The 21,441-nt window shown below is 47.5% G+C and overlaps 1 protein-coding gene across 1 annotated transcript in view; it reads left to right on the top strand.

Annotated features, from left to right (window-relative positions):
* Positions 1-21,441, top strand: part of LOC120381416 (zinc finger protein 271-like) — a 1,091,725-nt gene that overhangs the window by 609,682 nt on the left and 460,602 nt on the right. Inside the window, exon 10 of the mRNA XM_039499604.1 lies at positions 2,346-2,669. Coding sequence (XP_039355538.1) covers positions 2,346-2,669 — 324 coding nt within the window. The remainder of the gene's footprint in view (positions 1-2,345; positions 2,670-21,441) is intronic.

Below are 21,441 nucleotides of genomic sequence, written 5' to 3'. Positions count from 1 at the left end.
AAGTGAATAAATGTATTTCCTGTTGGGGAACTCAGAAGGTCCTCATGGAAACCACAACACAGCAGGATATGCTCAGGCGAAAGAGAAAAAATACATGCAGGGATTGTGGACATAGGCGGCAGGTTCATATAATTTTTGGTGGGGCCCAAAATGGTGGTTCTCCCCCCCCCCCCCGCTCTCACCCTGTAAGCTGATATAAAATGAAGCTACAATGCGTCAGCACCACAAGATTACAAGGGTCAATTAAAAGTGGAAAGTCAGAAGCAGCACTTGCCTATTAATACCTAATATACGGTATTAAATTTTGTTGCACCTGTTGTGACAAAGTGGGAATGTTCTTAATGTTTTCTCTGAATACTGTGTGGGTGCCTCAGTTTCCCCTGCAAAGTGCCAACTGACGGTGTTGGGGACAAAGAGATCAGGTGGCCTCCTTGTCTGGAAGAGACACAAAGGCCAGATGAGGGAGTGTCAGTTTGGAGCTGGCTGGGGAAATGGGGAGAGGCCCAGAACTTGGGTCTGGGCTCCCCACGCCCCAAGATGGACCTGACTGAGGGGTCCTGTTTTCTGTACTTACAAGCTCTGTTTTAGACTGTATCCCTGTCATCTAATAAACCTTCTGTTTTACTGTCTGGCTGAGAGTCACATCTGACTGCGGAGTTGGGGTGCAGGGACCTCTGGTTGCCCCAGGACCTGCCTGGGCACACTCGTTGCAGAAAGTGCATGGTGTGGAAGGGCTGAATGCTCCGAGGTCAGACCCAGGAAGGTGTAAGCTTCTTGCCCTGGAGACAGTATGCTCAGAGAGGAGGCTCCCCCAGAGTCCTGACTGGCTTTGTATGGAGTTGTTCCAAAGCATCCCAGCATCCCCTTCCACACCATGCGCTTTCCAGAAGTCTGCACAGGCACTGACACTCCCTCCTCTGGCCTTTGTCTCTTTTCCAAGCATTAGGAGGCCACCTGATCTCTTTGTTCTCCAACACCTTCAGTTGGCACCTTGCAGGAGAGTGGCCCAGGCCATCAGTTGCCTGGAGACAGGGTGTCAGCCATTCTCTGTGCAGACAGCATCACACTGGCCCTCTAGGGCTTTACAACAATCACTCCCCCTTATCCCACCATCTAGAGCCTTAAGAAATGCATTGGGGAAACTGAGGCACACAGACAGTATTCAGAGAAAACACCTGTATACGACCAGTTACATACTTTGAAGGGTGTAAAATAATCAAATATTGTGCTAAATACAATGATACTCCAAACTGACCACCAAATTTAAGTTGCACGTTTTTCCCCTCAGGTGAGGGTTCTGGGGTGGGGCTGGGGATGAGGGGTTCACAGTGCAGGAGCGTGCTCGGTGCTGGGGGTGCAGGCTTTGGGGTGAGGCAGGGCTGAGGATGAGGAACTTGGGGTGCAGACAGGCTGCCCCAGGGCTAGGGCCAGAGAGGACTCCCCATCACCACCACTGGCAGCAGCAAGCTCCAGGGGAGGGTCCCCTCCTGCCCCCCATGGCACACACACTCTGCACATGCTCCTAGAGCCCCTCTCAGGTCCAGAAAGCTCACTCCCCTCCCCTATGATGGGTACTGGGGGGGGGCACAGGTGGCCTTCCATGTTGCCCCTCACCATAACTTCACTGTGGATGGGGGATGGGGCTGCCCCTTGCCCAGCATGGGGCAGAAGTGGGGTAGGCAGGGTGGTGGCTGGCTATGGGACGGGGGAGCAGGGTGTCATAAAATTCACCCAAGCCCCAGCTGCTCAGGTCTAGGAAGCCTCCCTCTCCCATCCCTCCTGTGGCGGGTGGGTTGGTGGGTGCTGCGGGAGGGGGCATTGCCTTCACATGTGGCTTCCTGCCTCCCCTGTGCAGCCTTCTGTGCCTCACTGGGGGACTGGGGCTGGGGCAGGGGGGGAATCATAGGGTCAAACACTCAAACATAATAAAAAATCATAGGGTCAAACACTCACGGAAGTCCCAACTGCTGCTAAGGTGAATATGTCTGTCTCCTGGCCCGTTTGTGTCTCCTCCAGGTAAGGGCGGGAGGGGAGGGGAGGGGAGGCCCCCTCCACTCCCCTCCCCCTCCTGAGTGCTTCAGCAGCAGTTAGCACATTCCTCTTATGTTAATGCTGCAGCCCTTAGGCTACCGGCAGCAGCAGCAAAGGAGAGAGAGAGAGAGAGAGACATGCTGTGCCCTCTCTTTACATTCAAGCAGGGAAACTCTGGGGAGGGGGGAAAATCTAATATTTCCAAATATTGGTGGAGCAGAGCCCCTGATTATGAATATTCCTGGGGCTTTAGCTCCAAGAGCCCATATAAGTTGGCGCCCATGAGTGTGGAAAAACCTTCTCTCGTAGCTCAGCCCTTTCTATACATCAGAGAATCCACACAGGGGACAGGCCCTATGAATGCAGTGAGTGTGGGAAAAGCTTCAATCGCAGTTCGCACCTTATTAGGCATCAAACAATCCACAGAGGAGAGAGGCCCTATGACTGCCATGAGTGTGGGAAATGCTTCACTAGCAGCTCAAACCTTTCTCAACATCAGAGCATCCACACAGGGGAGAGGCCCTTTGAATGCCGTGAGTGTAGGAAAACCTTCAATCACAGTTCGCACCTTATTAGGCGTCAGAAAATCCACACAGGGGAGAGGCCCTATGAATGCAGTGAGTGTGGGAAAACCTTCAGTCGCAGCTCAACCCATGTTAGCCATCAGAGAATATGCAAGTGAGATAAATGTTGTAAAAATCTCTAGGGCTATCAAGACTTTCTTTTCTTTAATACTTTTCCTGATTCCCACATAGTAACTTTTCAAGCTCTTTGAACTGTGTGCAGCACCGTTATCCCTCAGCTTGTCCAGATGAGTGGCCCATTTTTGCCTTTTGCAGTTTGCCCTCATTTGAGATGGACCTATTTGTCCTTTTTATTGTCCCACAAGTAATTGGAGTGTGCCCTTCCTATGAGGAACCAGGGAGTGTTACATTTATACCATTCCTCCTATTGCAAAGTTATTATTAGAGTCGCCAGTGATACAGATTGTATCCTTGCCAGTTGTTCTCACGTTGCTCTGGGTTGTGCTGAAGAGCAGATATATTGGGAATTTTTCAAATTATATGTAAATGAAGAGGAGCAGGGGCAGGAAAACAGTATAATTTCAGCTTCTGTGACACTGGAAGGAGATGGGGTGACTCAGATTCCCTCCTTCCCCATCACTGCAGAACTGTTACCTTTTGCCTGAGCCAGGCAGAGTTTATCTTAGTCACAGTCTATCCATCCACTTCTCAAAGTGTCATGTGATGAAGCATTCTCCGTTGTCTGTGCTTGCAGATGATGTTTTGAGTTCTTTAATCCTATATCAGAGTCGCAATGACTGGAGATGAAAGTGTCAAAGTCCTGGGAGGGGAATTCAAATGGATCCCAAATACAGTGTGATCATTTAGAGTTTAAATCCCAGGTTCCATCTATTGTAAAGCCACTTCTGGCAAGAGGGCTGTTTTTCCCTCATTATGGGGATGCTACAATATTAAAAAATTTGTAAATAACATAACTGACTATGGAGACAGGGATGAGTGAAGCAGGTTTGAATGGATCAGAGGAGAATGTGATGGGAGACTCTCTTGTCCCGATTCTGAATAATCAGATGTAACCTGCTCATGAATTTCACTTGACACTGTCTTTGTCATGTATTCTCTCTCTGTCATGTGGGTTTCTATCTTTCCTGAAGGCTGTTTGGTCACCCAATTGGATATTAGTTCAGTTTGATAGGATGTAGCTCAGATTTATTGAAGAATTTAAGACAATGACCCTTTGCTAAAGTCCTCATTTATGATTTCAGCTTTGCTTTTTCCCCATCCCTCCATGATGACATGGAGAAAGCTGAAGTGCAGCTCTATCAACAGGAGAGAACTCTCTAATTTACTGGACAGGCTAACAAAGAAACAGCAGTGATTTAAAATCTCCACTCACAAATGGTGAACAACAGCAGAACCCCAACTATTTGAAGGAAGTGCATCTAATCACAGTGTATTTCAGTTGTTTAAGGCAATATTGTCTCCGATGATCTGGGAAGAGAATTCCATGGTAAGTGGTTTTGAACTAGGCAAAATGCCCATGTGTTTGGTTCCCAAGAATTTGTAACCCAGGCCCTACAGAAGATCTCTCCTAGCTAATCCTATGCTATGGGAAATGCAGCCCTTCATGACACAGATGTTGAGGAAATAGAAGTGGAGTTTTTGTCAAATTTATCGTTTGTAGGTGCTAAAGATGTGTATAAAATGAAACTAGTGTTGAAAATGTAATAGCTTCCGAAAAATAGCCATTTTTTAATAGAATCTCCAGCTCTGGTAACTAACGAAGATTCTGATCCAGGCCTGTATCCAGTCCCTTCCCTGGACCTGTACTACCGAATTAAAGAAAAGCTGGGCATGTTTCAGGAAGCCATTCCTCATTAACACTGCTGAGATTTTAAGTGGTTTTGTAAAGGAGTCTACTTCAGAGAACTGTAACTTTACCCTATCCAAGACCAAGGATTTGGAAAGAGCTGAGGTTGAAAGAGTCCAAACCCAGTTCTTGGTTTCCACCCCAGTAAAGGAAGCTATGGTGACCCAAGGAAAATTGTTTGTACAATTCCACTTCCTAGTTCAGTGTCACTGATTACACTTCCAAAGTATGCCGGGGTTAGATTGAGAACAGTCATCCTTCACTGTTTGGATGCAAAGAGAGAGTGCTTCATAGGACATTCCTTCCCTGTGGATCCCAAACTGGCTTCCTGATTGGATAACAAGGACTTTCAGGCTGTAGAAATGATGGTAACCAATGAGGCAACAAATGTGTCAGCCTCCAATTTCAGACTTCCGGATAACGCATGTTGAGTCCTGAAACTATGGTTTTGTGTCTGATGCTGTGGCTACACAATTAAGCTGATGTTGGCACAGCTGCACCAGTGTAGCTGCACTGCTGTAGCACTGCTATAACAGATGCTCTAAGCCCGTGGGAGAGATCTCTCCTGTCTGACTTTATTATTCCAGCCCCCGCAAGCAGCGGTGGCTGTGTTGGCAGGAGAAACTCTCCTGCTGATGTAGCACTATCTACACGGGGTTAGGGCTGTGTAACTACGTTGCTCAGCTGTGTGGATTTTTCACACCCCTAAGCAATATAGTTATCCCGATAAATATCTTTAGTGTAGATCAGAGAGGTTTCTCTTGTGTTTTATGCATCTACATTACTTCTCTACCTCCTCCTACTTCAAAAGATTAAAAAGTGTGAAGAGAGGTATTTTTCTCCATGATGCAAACATTCCGACATAGAAGATCCCTTCTACCAACACATCTGGCAGAAGATCCGGAGATATATGAACACACAGAAGTGGTTGGGACCTACGTTGGAAGAAACCACAACTTGAGCCAAGGTTCAGTTGTTGGCAATGGGGATTAAAAGAAAACTAACATATATGACAAGAATTTGTGATCTTTGAATATGTTATTGTTACCAATTAAAATGAAATTATAGGTGAAGTTATTGGTTAAAGAGTAAGAGACTGTGTGATAATCTGAATTATTTTGGAAAACTGAAAGTTGTCTTGGTTTTGTGTTTTGTTAGTCATACAGGAAATGATGGCTAATCTTGAAAAGTTAATTAGATTTAATTTACCCTGGTTCTTCAACTGTTCCTACAGCTCTACTACCCATCAATCCAAAGACTGAGAAAAATGGAGAGTTCCAACCATTGTCCTTTTAGTATCTTATTGTTCCTCTCTCTGTTTTTTTGTGCTGGCCTTTCTATTCTATCACTTTCTGCCTTTGTTTAGTTGGTCACAGTTGGTTTCCATCACTCACGTTTGTTTGTTTAAATCTCTATCCGTTGTTAAATAAATTTTTTGCTTGTTCGATAACTGTACTCAGGTCCTGTGTGAGATACAGTAGCAATGGTCCACAGTAAAACTAGTAACCTGGGATACTTGGGGAAGAGAGGATCTGGGATTTCACCGGGTATCTGGTGATCTGGGCTGGACCCCAGAGGGGGACACATTGAAGGAACTCAAGGGTTAAGGTGGCTGCTCAGAGGAGGGTCCTTGAGTTCCAGCAGGCTGGTGAGTTTGGTCACTAACATCCAGCTGCCAAATGCAAAACTCCCTCTTCCTTGTGGCAGGTGGCAACAAGGAGACTCACAGCCCTCAGCACCCTGAGAAGGGTCACAATGTGTCTCTGTGTTGATCCACCTGTCAAGTTCACACAGGGAAAGCTCCCGATAGCACAAAACTCTGCCCTATGAAATCATGGAACATGTGCTCTTTGCTCTGTGAAAGCATGTAAAGAATCCAAGCGCTGGAGGACAGGGTTTGGGTCCAGAGCGACCTAGACAAATTGGAGGATTGGGCCAAAAGAAATCTGAGGAGGTTCAACAAGGAGAAGTGCAGAGTCCTGCACTTAGGACGGAAGAATCCTATGCACTGCCACAGCCTGGGAACTGACTGAGTGAGGGGGGTTTGATAGCAGCCTTCAACTACCTGAAAGAGCAGCATTGTGAGCTTTCTCCTGGCCACTTTTGCTGGGCTGGGCAGGCAGCCTGGAGGCCTTTCTAGAAGAGCACTGGGAACTGAGTTAGAAAAACCAATGTGAAAACCAGAACCTCAGGTTTAGACTCATTTATTTATAATATTAAATCTTCAATTCTAGTGTCACAGTCAATACAATTGCTTCAGCCTGATAGTTGCCCAAAGGGAAACTTAATGTCTCTCCAAGGGAGTGGAGAGAAAGCACTTTTCAGAGTCCAAGAGAGACAAGGCAGGTGAGGGTAAGAGCTTGCAGAGGACCAACCTCTGTTGGTGAAAGAGACAAGCTGTGGAGCTAACCCAGCACCCTTCTTCAGTTCTGTGTAGCCTGGAAGGTCGTCTCTTCCATAACCAGCAGTTAGAACATAAGAACAGCCACACTGAGTCAGACCAGTTCATCTAGGCCACTCTCCCGAAAGTGGCTAATGCCCGGCGCCCCAGAGGACCCCTGGGACCAACATGGCTACAACATCACCACAAACAAGGTTAAAAGTCAATGCACAGGGGAGCCCATCCACCCTGCTCACTACTTCCATGGTCATGTGTCACCCCCTCTGCCAGCACTCACAGCCTTGTGTTTCATTCCTTATGTCCTAGTCCCATCGTGTGGCCATTTCCTTTTCTTCCTTTCTGTTAAAAGCTTTGGTGTTTTGCACAGAAACATTATTTCCCCAGGAGAGACCCAGGAGTGGGGGCTGCATTCCAGTACCAAACAGTCACTGGAAGGGGGCAGACAAAGGCCTTTAGGACAAGGCGTCCGTCACTGTCAAAAGATCATCTCCCTCCTGCAGGTCACTGGCAGCCTGAATTTCTTCCTTATCCTCCCAGAGTCTGGGGGCTGGAATCAGCACTACCCAGCCCCTCCGTATGTAGCAGGAACAAACACAAACCTGGTCTTTAAAACAAGCTGTCCCCTTCCTTCTCAGGAAAGATTTTTCTGTGATTGAAGTTGAGCTTCAGTTCCCCTCTCCTAGGGGTGGGGTGGGGGTGGGGCCAGCTCTCAGTGAGATCTGTTTTCACCTTTGACCCCTTTCAGTCACTTTGGGATGGTAACTCTGCTTCCAGCTGTCAGGCAGCTTCCAGCCTATCCACCCTGCTCACTACTTCCATGGTCATGTGTCACCCCCTCTGCCAGCACTCACAGCCTGCAGGAAAGCTACTCCTGCCAGATGCATTAGTGGTATAGTGTTGTGTGTAGGTGCTTTCCAAGCAATTCATCTGGGTTTGATTCCCAGCCAATGCAATAATGGCTTTTCTCTTCTGTTGTTTCCTCATCTGGAAGTGGTTTAATTTCAGTCACACTGTGTTACAATCACATTATCTATAGAATGAAATAATAAATGTGTCAAAGTCCAGCAGGTCATACAGGCTGGAGGCACACAAGGGGTTGGAATGTGTCATCTGAGAAAGACAGAACACTTGGAAACCTGCATCTCCCATCCCCTGGCCTTGCGTGTTATGATTCCAGCTGCGTGAGCTGTTTGTAGGATGTTCCTGCATGACGGGGAAATGAAGTTTTGAGTCAGTTTTTGCTCCTGCAGGTTCCTTTGCTGTTACAATTATAATGACATGAACAAAAGGGAGGCACAATAAAAATAACCCCCAAATTGCAATACAGGTGGGGAAAGAAAGGATCACGGTTAAGCCAAACACGTCAAAATAAAAATTAATACTAAAAAAGGGGAGGGGGAAAGAGATCAGGTATGTGGAGATCCTCTTGATATTTCAATGCACATTGTTAGAATCAAAGTTCAGACTTGACCCTGGAAAACCTGCAACTACCTGTCTCTCTGAACACCTGTGATGAGCAAGATGGAGTTGGGACACCTGTTCTGCTTCAAAAAAAACAGGAGTACTTGTGGCACCTTAAAGACTAACAAATTTATTGTAGCATGAGCTTTCGTGAGCTAAAGCTCACTTCTTCGGATGCAGAGTAGCAGCCGTGTTAGTCTGTATCCGCAAAAAAAACAGGAGTACTTGTGGCACCTTAAAGACTAACAAATTTATTGTAGCATGAGCTTTCGTGAGCTAAAGCTCACTTCTTCGGATGCAATGTTCTGCTTCAATCATTTATTGTCTCTCTGTTCTCTCCCCCCAATTCCTCATCTCCAATGTCTCTGCCTTTCTCCTCTTGCTCCCTCTCCCCTGCCCTTTCCAGGAACTCTCAGTCTACAGCATTTAGGACAAGGCAGAGCTCCCATGTTCTGCACATGAGCCTGTGTCAGAGGATGTGTGACCCTGTCAGAACCAGTCACCGGATCAATATGACCCTTTATGGGCGACTTCTCTGCTTGCTCTGCAATTTACACACTCCCCCACTGAAGGGGGTGGGGTACAGCTCTGACTGAGAGGCCCCACAGGAGAAACTTCAGTCCAAAGACAAATTTGTGTGAAATGCTGAGAAGTGAAGAGCCCCCTTCCCCTCCCCCAAATCCCCAGAACTCTAGTGTCACCCCCATGGCACCAGCACAGGGAACCCAGTGAGTTGGGGTTACAGAATACAAGGGGGAGGGAGCAGGGGAGAGAGGTGACAGGGACTCTCTCTCTTTCCTTCTCTCTTCACTTTCTGTTCTTCTCTTTCCTTCCAGGAACTGCAGTCACAGCAGGGAGGGGTTTGTCTCTTTATTATGGATCCCTCTGTGTCACGGAGGCTGCACAAGTCATAGATTCTGTGGCTTCTGCAGTGGCCACTGTGGCTGACTCCGTGGCTGCCCAGCAGCTGGCCTGGGGACAGCTTGAGCAGTGGTTCCAAGGGTGGCAGGAGCAGCCACAACTCAGTGGCTCCTGGCACCTGTCCAGAAGTGGCCGGAGGAGGGCTGGCCTCTGGGGCTCCCCTCACCTGGCAGCATCTGGAGTGGCAGTGGGTCCCCGGGGCTTCTCCCCCAGTACATGGTGCCACAGGCCCCGTGGACTCCCTGCGCCCACAGCTGGTGCCACGGACCCCCTGGGCCTCCCTCCCCACGATTCAATGAGGGGTATTTATGGTATAAGTCATGGTCGGGTCATGGGCAATGATCTTTTGGTTTTTGCCCGTGATCTGTCCATGACATTTACTAAAAATACCTGCGATTAAATCTTCACCTTCCTCATTATCAATCAAATAAATCGAAACGCCTCCACCTGCAAGTGGATTTAGCCCAGGACCCTCAGAGTCAGCAGCTGTTACGCCCCCACTGAGCTCTCTGGTCAGGTGTCCTAGCGCTGGAAGCCTCCTGTTTACATCCTAAAATAGCGTTTTTGCACCGGGGGCTGAAATTTTGGACCGGACATTGTAGCTCCACCGTTATTTTACTGAATTGTTTCAAAACAGCAAGTCAAGAAAGTCTCCTAAGTGCCAGGCTCTCTGCCAAGGAAACAGCTGTCCCTGCTCTGCAGGAGTCTGTGTGTTCCACCTAGCAATGTACACACCTGCTCCGCACTGAAGGGGGGTCAGACAGTGACAGGGTTGGTAACACAAATACTTCAAACTATTAACTCCAGGTCCCTTCCTTTCTTTAACCCAGGATGTGCCAGTCAAATGGTAACCATGGTGTTATCTTCACCTTAAAATACCTCTCAGTACATTTTCAGCGAGCCCTCCACCCCCTGCCCTCCCTGCAGCCAGCCCCTGTCTCCAGCCAGCCCCACACACCCTGGCTCCAGGGCTGCACATCCCTGCCCTGCCCTGCCTCCAGCCAGCCCTGCACCCCCTGCCCTGCCTGCAGCCAGCTCCTGTCTGCAGCCAGCCCCGCACCCCCTGCCCTGCCTGCAGCCAGCTCCTGTCTGCAGCCAGCCCCGCACCCCCTGCCCTGCCTGCAGCCAGCCCCGATCTGCAGCCAGCCCCGCACCCCCTGCCCTGCCTGCAGCCAGCCCCTGTCTGCAGCCAGCCCCGCACCCCCTGCCCTGCCCGCAGCCAGCCCCTGTCTGCAGGCAGCCCCGCACCCCCTGCCCTGCCTCCAGCCAGCCCCTGTCTGCAGCCAGCCCCGCACCCCATGCCCTGCCTGCAGCCAGCCCCTGTCTGCAGCCAGCCCCGCACCCCCTGCCCTGCCCGCAGCCAGCCCGTCTGCAGCCAGCCCTGCACCCCATGCCCTGCCTGCAGCAAGCCCCTGTCTGCAGCCAGCCCCGCACCCCATGCCCTGCCTGAAGCCAGCCCTGCACCCTCTGCCCTGCCCGCACCAGCTGCGTCCTCCCTGCCCTGCCCACAGCCAGCCCCTGCCACATCCCATGCCCTGTCTCCAGCTAACTCCTGCCACACCCCCCCTGTGGCCCCGCCCAAAGCCAGCCAGCCCCCACACACCCCCAGCTGTGCACACCCTGCCCTGTCTCCAGCCAACTCCTGCCACACCCGCCTGCCTGAAGCCAGCCAGTCCCGCACTCCTCTGTCTCCAGCCCTGCCAACCCCTGATGCACCCCCCCTGCATCCCTGCCTGAAGCCAGCCAGCCTGCCCCACACTCCTCTGTCTCCAGCCAGCCCTGCACCCCTTGCCCTGCCTGCAGCCAGACCCTACCTCCAATCAGCCCCTGCCCTGCCTCCAGCCAGCCCCATGGCCACTGGTGCCCTGCAGTTCCCAGGGCAGTAACCCTGCACACCTGCTTCAATGAGGGGGGCAGGGAGCAGCTGGGACCCCACATGTGCACACCCGAGGGTGACCAGACAGCAAGTGTGAAAAATCGGGACAGGGAGTGGGGGTTAATAGGATCCTAGATAAGAAAAAGACCCCAAAATTGGGACTGTCCCTATAAAATTGGGACATCTGGTCACCCTAGCACACCCCCAGTTCCTGAGTTCCATTGCTGGGTTTCCTATTGGTTCCACTGCTGGTTGTTTTCCTTTTCCTGGGGGACTCTGGGCAAGTTGCTCCCCCCTCTAGGGTTCTGTCCCCAGCAGGCAAATGGGGATTTCGTACCTTCCCACTATTGGAAAGTGCTGGGAGAATCCCCCAGCCAAAGCTGCTCTGACAGCGCTAAGCAGCATCTGACCATTCAAGGCCGGAGCGCACTGCCCAGGAGGAGGAGTGTCTGGCTCTGGGGTTTCACTTCAGCCCAGTCTAGAGAGAGGGGCCCAGCCATGGGGTTTGGCTCAAGAAGACCAAGTCTCCAATTTGTTACGGGCGTTTTGAATTCCAATCCTGAGCTCCAAAGTGCTTGGTGTCAGCTGCACATTTTAGAACGATACTCTCCACTCCATTTTCCAAATCATCATTCATACTGTTTACCCACCTCCACTAGGCCTGTGACCCTGCCAAAGAAGGAAAGAGGCTGGGTTTGGAATGATTTATTTTTGACAAATCCATGCTCCCTCGTCCTAAGAATCAAATTATCCTGTAGGTGCTCCTGACAAACTGAGTGTTTAAGAATGTATTGCAGTATCTCTCCAGCTGTGGAAGTGAGGCTAGCTAGTCTGCAAGTCCCAAGGGTCTCTTTGTTCCCCTTTGAAAGATAGGTCCTGTCTTGTTCATGGATGGGAAGATGTTCTTTTTCAGTATCAGAGGGGTAGCCGTGTTACTCTGGATTTGTAAAAGCAACAAAGAATCCTGTGGCACCTTATAGACTAACAGACGTTTTGCAGCATGAACGTCATGCTGCAAAACGTCTGTTAGTCTATAAGGTGCCACAGGATTCTTTGTTGTTCTTTTTCAGGGATCTCAGATGAGAACTGGGGCACAACACCTGGTTTGTTAAGGCCACAAACATGGAGGCAGGAACCTCTTCTCTCCTGCTGCCAAAGTACCCCAGGTACCTAAAAGACAGGGAATCACATCCCTGAATGGGCTTTAGAAAAGGCAATGGTTAAAAAGCTTGGCCCCGACCATTTCTTGTTTCCACAGACTAGACATTTTAGCAAACTTTAGAATTCCTTGGTGCTAAACACCGTGAAACTCCCCTTTCTCCTTCACAGAGGGCTTTATCGCCCCTTATCTCACTCAGGCTCACGACTGCCCAGAGCTCGAGAACTGTCCCTGTTCCCATTCGGCAGATGGGGAGGAGCCTGAGGTCCAGAGAAGGGAAGTGACCTGTCACCAGATGGATCAGACTGAACAGGTTTCAAACCTCCAGGAGGCTCTTACCTTCTAAACAGGGACGGCTGTTTTCTAGTAAAATCACTAAAAGGGAAGGAGAAAACTCGAGAGAGGTTCCTCCTGGCGCTCAAGTCCGTGAACCCGAATACTCTCTCAGTCCTCAAAGAGAGACCTGGAGAAGGAGACTTGCTGCAGCAAAGCCACAAGGGTCTCTGAGGTTTCCCTGGCCCCTCGCCCCGTCCTGCCTGGCTGATGTCAGCATCTCTCTGTGAGGTCACCACCTCCCCACCACCTTGGACCACTAGGCTGAGGTCCTGCAAAACGCCTTTGTGATGTCACTGCCACACCCCTCCCTTGCTGGGCTAATGTCCTGCCCTGGCCAGGCACTGTGGAGGTTTGAGCTACTCCCTGTGGATCACCCCACTCAAGGAGCGTTCGTTCTAGGCAGCAAGCCGGCTAGACAGGGAAACATCAGACGCTCCTCCCAATGCTGCACTCAATTTTTCAGAAATTAGTCGACTTTATGGCCAGAAGAGACCATTAGAGCATCTAATCTGACCCCCGGCGTATCACAGGCCTCCTGTATGACACAATAGCTAATTTGGGGGCAAACACATTCCAGAAAGGCATCTAATCTTCATTAAATGACATCAGGAGATGGAGAATCTACCACTTTCCTTGGTAGCTTGTTCCTGTGGTCAATCATCCTCGCAGTTGAATATTAGTGCCTTAGTTGTAATATAAATTTGTCTCTTTTCACCTTCCGGCCATTGGATCTTGTTATGCCTTTCTCTGCTCGATTAAAGAGCCCTTTAATACCCAATCTTTTCTCTCCATTAACGCACTTCAACACTTCAGTGAAGTCACCTCTCAATTTTCTGTTGATCAGCTAAACAGGTTGAACTCATTCAGTAGCTCACTAGAAGGCATTTTTCTCCAGCCCTCAGAACATTTGGTGGCTCTTTGCTGCCACAGCTCCAATTTCACAACATCTTTTTCAAACGAGGACACCAAAACTGGAGGCAGTATTCCAGTATCAGTCTCACTGATGCCGGGTCACCTCCTCTGAAGTTATTGACATAATCTGTAACCGTATATATCACAGTTGTGACCGACTAGCCACCAGTGCTTTCGAATAGGAATTGGAGGTTGGTTCAAGGGGAAAGTCGTGTCTAGCACTCATGTGGGCTTAATAATTCTTCATTTGCTCTTTTCAAGTGCCTAGTTTACGTTTTGAATGAATACCTGATGTTTAGCTATTTTCACAAACGGATCTCTGCCAAATGGGCAGGAGTGTAATCGAATAGCATTTTTAGGGTGGTTCCAGGAGCAATTCGTGCCTACGAAAGATTTGGAATGAATTGCTCATGTGTAGCTGTTTTCACAGCGTATCTCGGTCATGTTGTTGCTGTGCATCCGAATAGGAAGTTTAGGATGGGAACAGAAGGAATTCGTGCTTAATAATGGTGTGGAATTTTTTCTCATGTTTAGCTGCTTTGAAACCTTCGCTCAAATCCTACCCCTGTCAAATTGACAGCAGTGCATCTTAATAGCAATTTTAGGATGGTACCAGGAGAAATTCATGAATAACAATAATCCGCAAGAAATTTCTCACATTCCGCTGTTTTCCCAAACGGATCTCTGCCATATTGCCAGCAATGCATCGGAATAGCATTTGTAAGATGGGTCTAGGAGAAAGTGTTGCCTAGCAGAGGTTTGCACTGAACTTCTCCTCTTTAGGAAATTTCACAAACGGAGCTCTTCCAAATGGCCAGCAGTGGAACCGAATAGCAATTTTAGCGTGTTTCCAGGAGAAATTCATGCCTACGAGTGATTTCGAATGAATTGCTCAGGTATAGCTGTTTTTCACAGCGTATCTTGGTCAAGTTGCTAGCAAATATCAATTTTTGGATGGGAGCACGAGGAATTCGTGCTTCCTAATAATCCGCAGTGAATTTCTCATGTTTCGCTGTTTTCACAACATATAACTGCCAAATTCTCAGCAGTCCATGAGAATTGCAGAAGGAGGCTGATTCCATTAGACTTTCCTCGCTCGCTGAGATAAGGCTCGAAATGGTCATGGCTTGCTATATTCACGGAAGGAGCTCTAACAAAGGGCTTAACAGTGCAACCTAATGCTATTTTGTGGCTATTTCAAAGAGAAATTCGTACCTATCAGTGACCTGTAATAACTGGCTCATGTTTAGCAATGTTCACGAAAGGAATCTCTACCAGTTGCCCAGCAGGGGATGCTATTGGCTTGTGAAAGACGATTCTCAGAGAAAACTGTGCCTAGCAATGAATTTCTCATGTATCAATTTTCACACACAGAGATTAGTCTTATGGCCAGGAATGCACCCTAATAGCATTTGTAGAATGGTTCCAGGAGAAAGTATTGCCTAGCAGTGCTTTGCACTGAACGGCTCCTTTTTAGCAATTGTCACGAAAGGAACTCTGCCAAATAGTCACCACTGCTTTCGAATAGCAATTGGAGGTTGGTTCATGGGAAAAATCGTGTCTAGCACTGATGTGGGCTTAATAATTCTTCACTAGCTCTTTACAAGGGCCTAGTTTACGTCTTGAAAGAATACCTGATGTTTAGCTATTTTCACAAACAGATCTCTGCCAAATGGGCAGGAGTGTAATCGAATAGCATTTTTAGGGTGGTTCCAGGAGCAATTCGTGCCTACGAAAGATTTGGAATGAATTGCTCACGTGTAGCTGTTTTCACAGCGTATCTCGGTCATGTTGTTGCTGTGCATCCGAATAGGAAATTTTAGATGGGAACAGGAGGTATTCGTGCTTCCCAGTAATCCAAAGTGAATTTCTCATGTTTCGCTGTTTTCCCAAACGGATCTCTGCCAAATTGCCAGCAATACATCGGAATAGCATTTGTAAGATGGGTCTAGGAGAAAGTGTTGCCTAGCAGTGGTTTGCACTGAACTTCTCCTTTTTAGTAATTTGCACAAACGGAGCTCTTCCAGGTGGCTAGCAGTGGAACCTAATTGCCTTTTTAGCGTGTTTCTAGGAGAAATTCGTGCCTACGAGTGATTTCGAATGAATTGCTCCGGTATAGCTGTTTTCACAGCGTATCTTGGTCAGGTTGCTAGCTGTTCATCCGAATATCAACTTTGGGATGGGAGCAGGAGGAATTCGTGATTCCCAGTAATCCGCAGTGTATTTCTCATGTTTCGCTGTTTCCACAAGGTATAACTGCCAAATTCTCAGCAGTCCATGAGAATTGCAGAAGGAGGAAGATTCCATTAAACTTTCCTCGATCGCAGAGATAAGGCTCGAAATGGTCATAATGTGCTATTTTCACGGAAGGAGCGCTAACAAAGGGCTTAACAGTGCAACCTAATGCTATTCTGTGGATATTTCAAAGAGAAATTCGTACCTATCAGTGACCTGTAATTGGCTCATGTTTAGCAGTGTTCACGAAAGGAATCGCTACCAATTGTCCAGCAGGGGATGCTATTGGCTTGTGAAAGACGATTCTCAGAGAAAACTGTGCCTAGCAATGAATTTCTCATGTATCAATTTTCACACACAGAGATTAGTCTTATGGCCAGGAATGCACCCTAATAGCATTTGTAGAATGGTTCCAGGAGAAAGTATTGCCTAGCAGTGCTTTGCACTGAACGGCTCCTTTTTAGCAATTGTCACGAAAGGAACTCTGCCAAATAGTCACCACTGCTTTCGAATAGCAATTGGAGGTTGGTTCATGGGAAAAATCGTGTCTAGCACTGATGTGGGCTTAATAATTCTTCACTAGCTCTTTACAAGGGCCAATTTACGTCTTGAAAGAATACCTGATGTTTAGCTATTTTCACAAACAGATCTCTGCCAAATGGGCAGGAGTGTAATCGAATAGCATTTTTAGGGTGGTTCCAGGAGCAATTCGTGCCTACGAAAGATTTGGAATGAATTGCTCACGTGTAGCTGTTTTCACAGCGTATCTCGGGCATGTTGTTGCTGTGCATCCGAATAGGAAATTTTAGATGGGAACAGGAGGTATTCGTGCTTCCCAGTAATCCAAAGTGAATTTCTCATGTTTCGCTGTTTTCCCAAACAGATCTCTGCCAAATTGCCAGCAATACATCGGAATAGCATTTGTAAGATGTGTCTAGGAGAAAGTGTTGCCTAGCAGTGGTTTGCACTGAACTTCTCCTTTTTAGTAATTTGCACAAACGGAGCTCTTCCAGGTGGCTAGCAGTGGAACCTAATTGCCTTTTTAGCGTGTTTCTAGGAGAAATTCGTGCCTACGAGTGATTTCGAATGAATTGCTCCGGTATAGCTGTTTTCACAGCGTATCTTGGTCAGGTTGCTAGCTGTTCATCCGAATATCAACTTTGGGATGGGAGCAGGAGGAATTCGTGATTCCCAGTAATCCGCAGTGTATTTCTCATGTTTCGCTGTTTTCACAAGGTATAACTGCCAAATTCTCAGCAGTCCATGAGAATTGCAGAAGGAGGAAGATTCCATTAAACTTTCATCGATCGCAGAGATAAGGCTCGAAATGGTCATGATGTGCTATTTTCATGGAAGGAGCGCTAACAAAGGGCTTAACAGTGCAACCTAATGCTATTCTGTGGATATTTCAAAGAGAAATTCGTACCTATCAGTGACCTGTAATGACTGGCTCATGTTTAGCAGTGTTCACGAAAGGAATCTCTACCAATTGTCCAGCAGGGGATGCTATTGGCTTGTGAAAGACGATTCTCAGAGAAAACTGTGCCTAGCAATGAATTTCTCATGTATCAATTTTCACACACACAGATTAGTCTTATGGCCAGGAATGCACCCTAATAGCATTTGTAGAATGGTTCCAGGAGAAAGTATTGCCTAGCAGTGCTTTGCACTGAACGGCTCCTTTTTAGCAATTGTCACGAAAGGAACTCTGCCAAATAGTCACCACTGCTTTCGAATAGCGATTGGAGGTTGGTTCAAGGGAAAAATCGTGTCTAGCACTGATGTGGGCTTAATAATTCTTCACTAGCTCTTTACAAGGGCCTAGTTTACGTCTTGAAAGAATACCTGATGTTTAGCTATTTTCACAAACAGATCTCTGCCAAATGGGCAGGAGTGTAATCGAATAGCATTTTTAGGGTGGTTCCAGGAGCAATTCGTGCCTACGAAAGATTTGGAATGAATTGCTCACGTGTAGCTGTTTTCACAGCGTATCTCGGTCATGTTGTTGCTGTGCATCCGAATAGGAAATTTTAGATGGGAACAGGAGGTATTCGTACTTCCCAGTAATCCAAAGTGAATTTCTCATGTTTTGCTGTTTTCCCAAACGGATCTCTGCCAAATTGCCAGCAATACATCGGAATAGCATTTGTAAGATGTGTCTAGGAGAAAGTGTTGCCTAGCAGTGGTTTGCACTGAACTTCTCCTTTTTAGTAATTTGCACAAACGGAGCTCTTCCAGGTGGCTAGCAGTGGAACCTAATTGCCTTTTTAGCGTGTTTCTAGGAGAAATTCGTGCCTACGAGTGATTTCGAATGAATTGCTCCGGTATAGCTGTTTTCACAGCGTATCTTGGTCAGGTTGCTAGCTGTTCATCCGAATATCAACTTTGGGATGGGAGCAGGAGGAATTCGTGATTCCCAGTAATCCGCAGTGTATTTCTCATGTTTCGCTGTTTCCACAAGGTATAACTGCCAAATTCTCAGCAGTCCATGAGAATTGCAGAAGGAGGAAGATTCCATTAAACTTTCCTCGATCGCAGAGATAAGGCTCGAAATGGTCATAATGTGCTATTTTCACGGAAGGAGCGCTAACAAAGGGCTTAACAGTGCAACCTAATGCTATTCTGTGGATATTTCAAAGAGAAATTCGTACCTATCAGTGACCTGTAATTGGCTCATGTTTAGCAGTGTTCACGAAAGGAATCTCTACGAATTGTCCAGCAGGGGATGCTATTGGCTTGTGAAAGACGATTCTCAGAGAAAACTGTGCCTAGCAATGAATTTCTCATGTATCAATTTTCACACACACAGATTAGTCTTATGGAACCGAATGGCATTTGTAAAATTGTTCCAGGAGAAAGTGTTGCCTAACAGTGCTTTGCACTGAACGGCTCCTTTTTAGCAATTGTCACGAAAGGAACTCTGCCAAATAGTCACCAGTGCTTTCGAATAGCAATTGGAGGTTGCTTCAAAGGGAAAATAGTGTATAGCACTGATGTGGGCTTAAGAATTCTTCATTTGCTCTTTTCAAGTGCCTAGTTTACATCTTGAATGAATACCTGATGGTTAGCTATTTTCACAAACGGATCTCTGCCAAATGAGCAGGAGAGTAATCCAATAGCATTTTTAGCATTTGTAAGATAGAGTAACATTCCGTGAGAAGTCTGTCACTAGCCCGGTGGTGGGGCTGAGGTGGGCTAGAAGGAAAATTTGGGGGACTACGTCAGAGGTGGGCGAGCGGAGCCGGGCTGTGGGCGGCAGCTGGTGCCACGGGGCGGATGGCTGCAGCGCTGTGGTCTCCTCAGCGAGCGGCCGCCCTTGGACTGCTTGCAGCCCTTAGGAGCTGCCTGGCAGCGGGCCCGGCTCGGGGATCAGCAGAGCCGTTGCGGAGCCAGGGTGGGTCAGTCGGGGTTGCTGTGAGAAGACTTGGACCTTCTATCTTCTACCCCCCCCCCCCAATGTGTGGAGACATTGCCAGTGGTCTTCTCTTGGCACCCCAGCCCCTTGCTCGGGCTCAGGTCTGCACCGCTGCTGGAGTAGGGCTGCCAGATCCCCGCTGGAACAGCGGAAGGCTAACATAATTTTGCTTGCTCTTGAGCCCAGAATGCCTGGTTAACATATTTCCAAGTATGCTATTGCACGTTCTTTGTATCATCCCAAGTTTGTACCAATTCAGTGATCTGGTGCTCTTGCCCCCGTACAATAGTATGATGCAATGCTTGCCTTATTTTTCAATGCACTTCTAGGTCTACTGAATTTATAATTCCTGTCCCTGTGCCTATAACTCTTTAAAAGTATCTGCTATAGCTCGAGAGTGACGAGGGACGGGATGTGTTGATTGGAAGAATTTGGACCATGCTTCTAATATGACGGCGCTCTATTGTGCACATTCAGGCCATGTTAGAGTCAAATTATTCCTGGTCCAGTTTATTGAAAGGTGTAGTTTTACTTGCATCTCTATGGGAGGCTTCATCTTCAGCTAATGAGGATGAGTTACTTTTATGGTTGTGGACCATTTAAAACTAGACTGTTGTATTTCCTACCAATTTAGTTCCATTCACCCATATTGATATTGTCTGAGTCGCTAGGGTTCCTGGTTTAAAAGGTGGAAACCCATGGTATCCAGGAAGAACAGGTTGACAATGACGATTGTAATCTATGGTAGGCTGGGTAGGTGTGCTAAACGCCAATATACCGTCACGGTCATAGGGTGTGATTAGCCAGTAAGTAACTCAAAGGACTCATGTAACACATAGATAGTGGTATAATTTGGATCTGCTTTTCTGTGGTGAAATAAAACCACCGGATCCCCAATGTGCATTGAATGTTCCCAAAGTGAATAACTGTGCCAGGAATCCCCAAGGTTTTAGCCTCCTGTAATTGTTTAACCCATTGGAAATAATCATTCTGGACTTGTGTGGGATGATCCTTGGGGTGTATAGTAAAATGTGCAGGATCAATCATTAACTTAATTGATTGACTGAAATTAATCTGGCATGGTTGGATCACAGGCCATACATATACCAGTATGGTATACTACTTTTCACAATACCTCTTTAATAGTGCTATTTATTCTTCTTACCTGAAGAGAGGACTGAGGTCAGTATGGAATGTGGCATTTCTGGCTGATCTCTAGGGCTTGTAACACTATCGTTAAAATTTGCCCCACAAATGCACTTTCATTATCTGAGTCTCAGGGGTTCCATAGCTGTACACTTCAGTGAAAAGCCTTTTAGCTGCAGTTCTTGCACTATTAGCCCTAGTGGGGAATGCGTCCACCCATCCTGAAAATGAATCTATACTAAACAACTACTGGAATTCTTCGTTTCTTCTCGGCAGCTTATCAATGAAATCTATCTGTATATTATGCCATGGTCCCAGGTGCCTCATTGGTTGCCAGTGCGGGGAACGAGCTTTTGCATAGTGCACACAATTTTGCACCAATGTACTCATCATCTTCCAAACCGTCTCAGTCTGCTACTGCCTTAGCCTTCTTAGGTCCCTTCTGTACCGTCATGCGTGAACCGATGTGCCGCTTCAGTCATTTTCTTCCCCGCCGTGTTCCCCTGGCTTTGGCTGCAATTATCACTCACATCGCTATATGGCAGCAGCGTACCAGAAATGAGCTCAGGCGCGTAGCTGGCTTCTAGTAGCAATTGCTCTGTTTTACCGCTGGGTGATAGCGTCGCCTCCGCGGTTCCACACTTCTGTCCCTGCTGTGGGCTTTGTAACTGATTGGGGTTCCTTGCCTTCGAAGAATGGATACATTCCCATTCTCCTAGGTACGCTAGCTCCTTCCCATCTGCTCTGTCCCAATGATTTCGTTGCCAGTCAAATATCCAATCCTGTATGCCTTTCACGCCAAAATCACTGTCTGCATAGCTGTATAGCTTGGTCCGGAAAAGCGTCAATATCATTTTAAAACATGATATACGACATGAAGCTCTGCATGTTGCGCTGAGCCATGCACTAAATGCCCTTGATTCACTTCCTTCCATAGGTTTATGGCAGCATATTTACTATACCGTTTCCCCATAATTACTACTGAGCTGCCATCAGTAAACCAGATTTGTTTCTCCTGTCCTTAAGGAGGGTGCCTCTACCAGTGCAAGTTTTTGCTCTAAAGTAACCTCGGACATTCATGCTTAGTTCCTTTTTCAATTAAAGTGTGAGTCAATAAATCGGGCTTAGATACGGTTTTGGTAACGACCCCTATATTG

This window comes from Mauremys reevesii, linkage group 14 (assembly GCF_016161935.1).
Source record: "Mauremys reevesii isolate NIE-2019 linkage group 14, ASM1616193v1, whole genome shotgun sequence".
Taxonomy (NCBI): domain Eukaryota; kingdom Metazoa; phylum Chordata; order Testudines; family Geoemydidae; genus Mauremys; species Mauremys reevesii.
The sequence above is the reverse complement of the archived record's forward strand: the minus strand, read 5'-3'. Positions and strand labels throughout refer to the sequence as shown.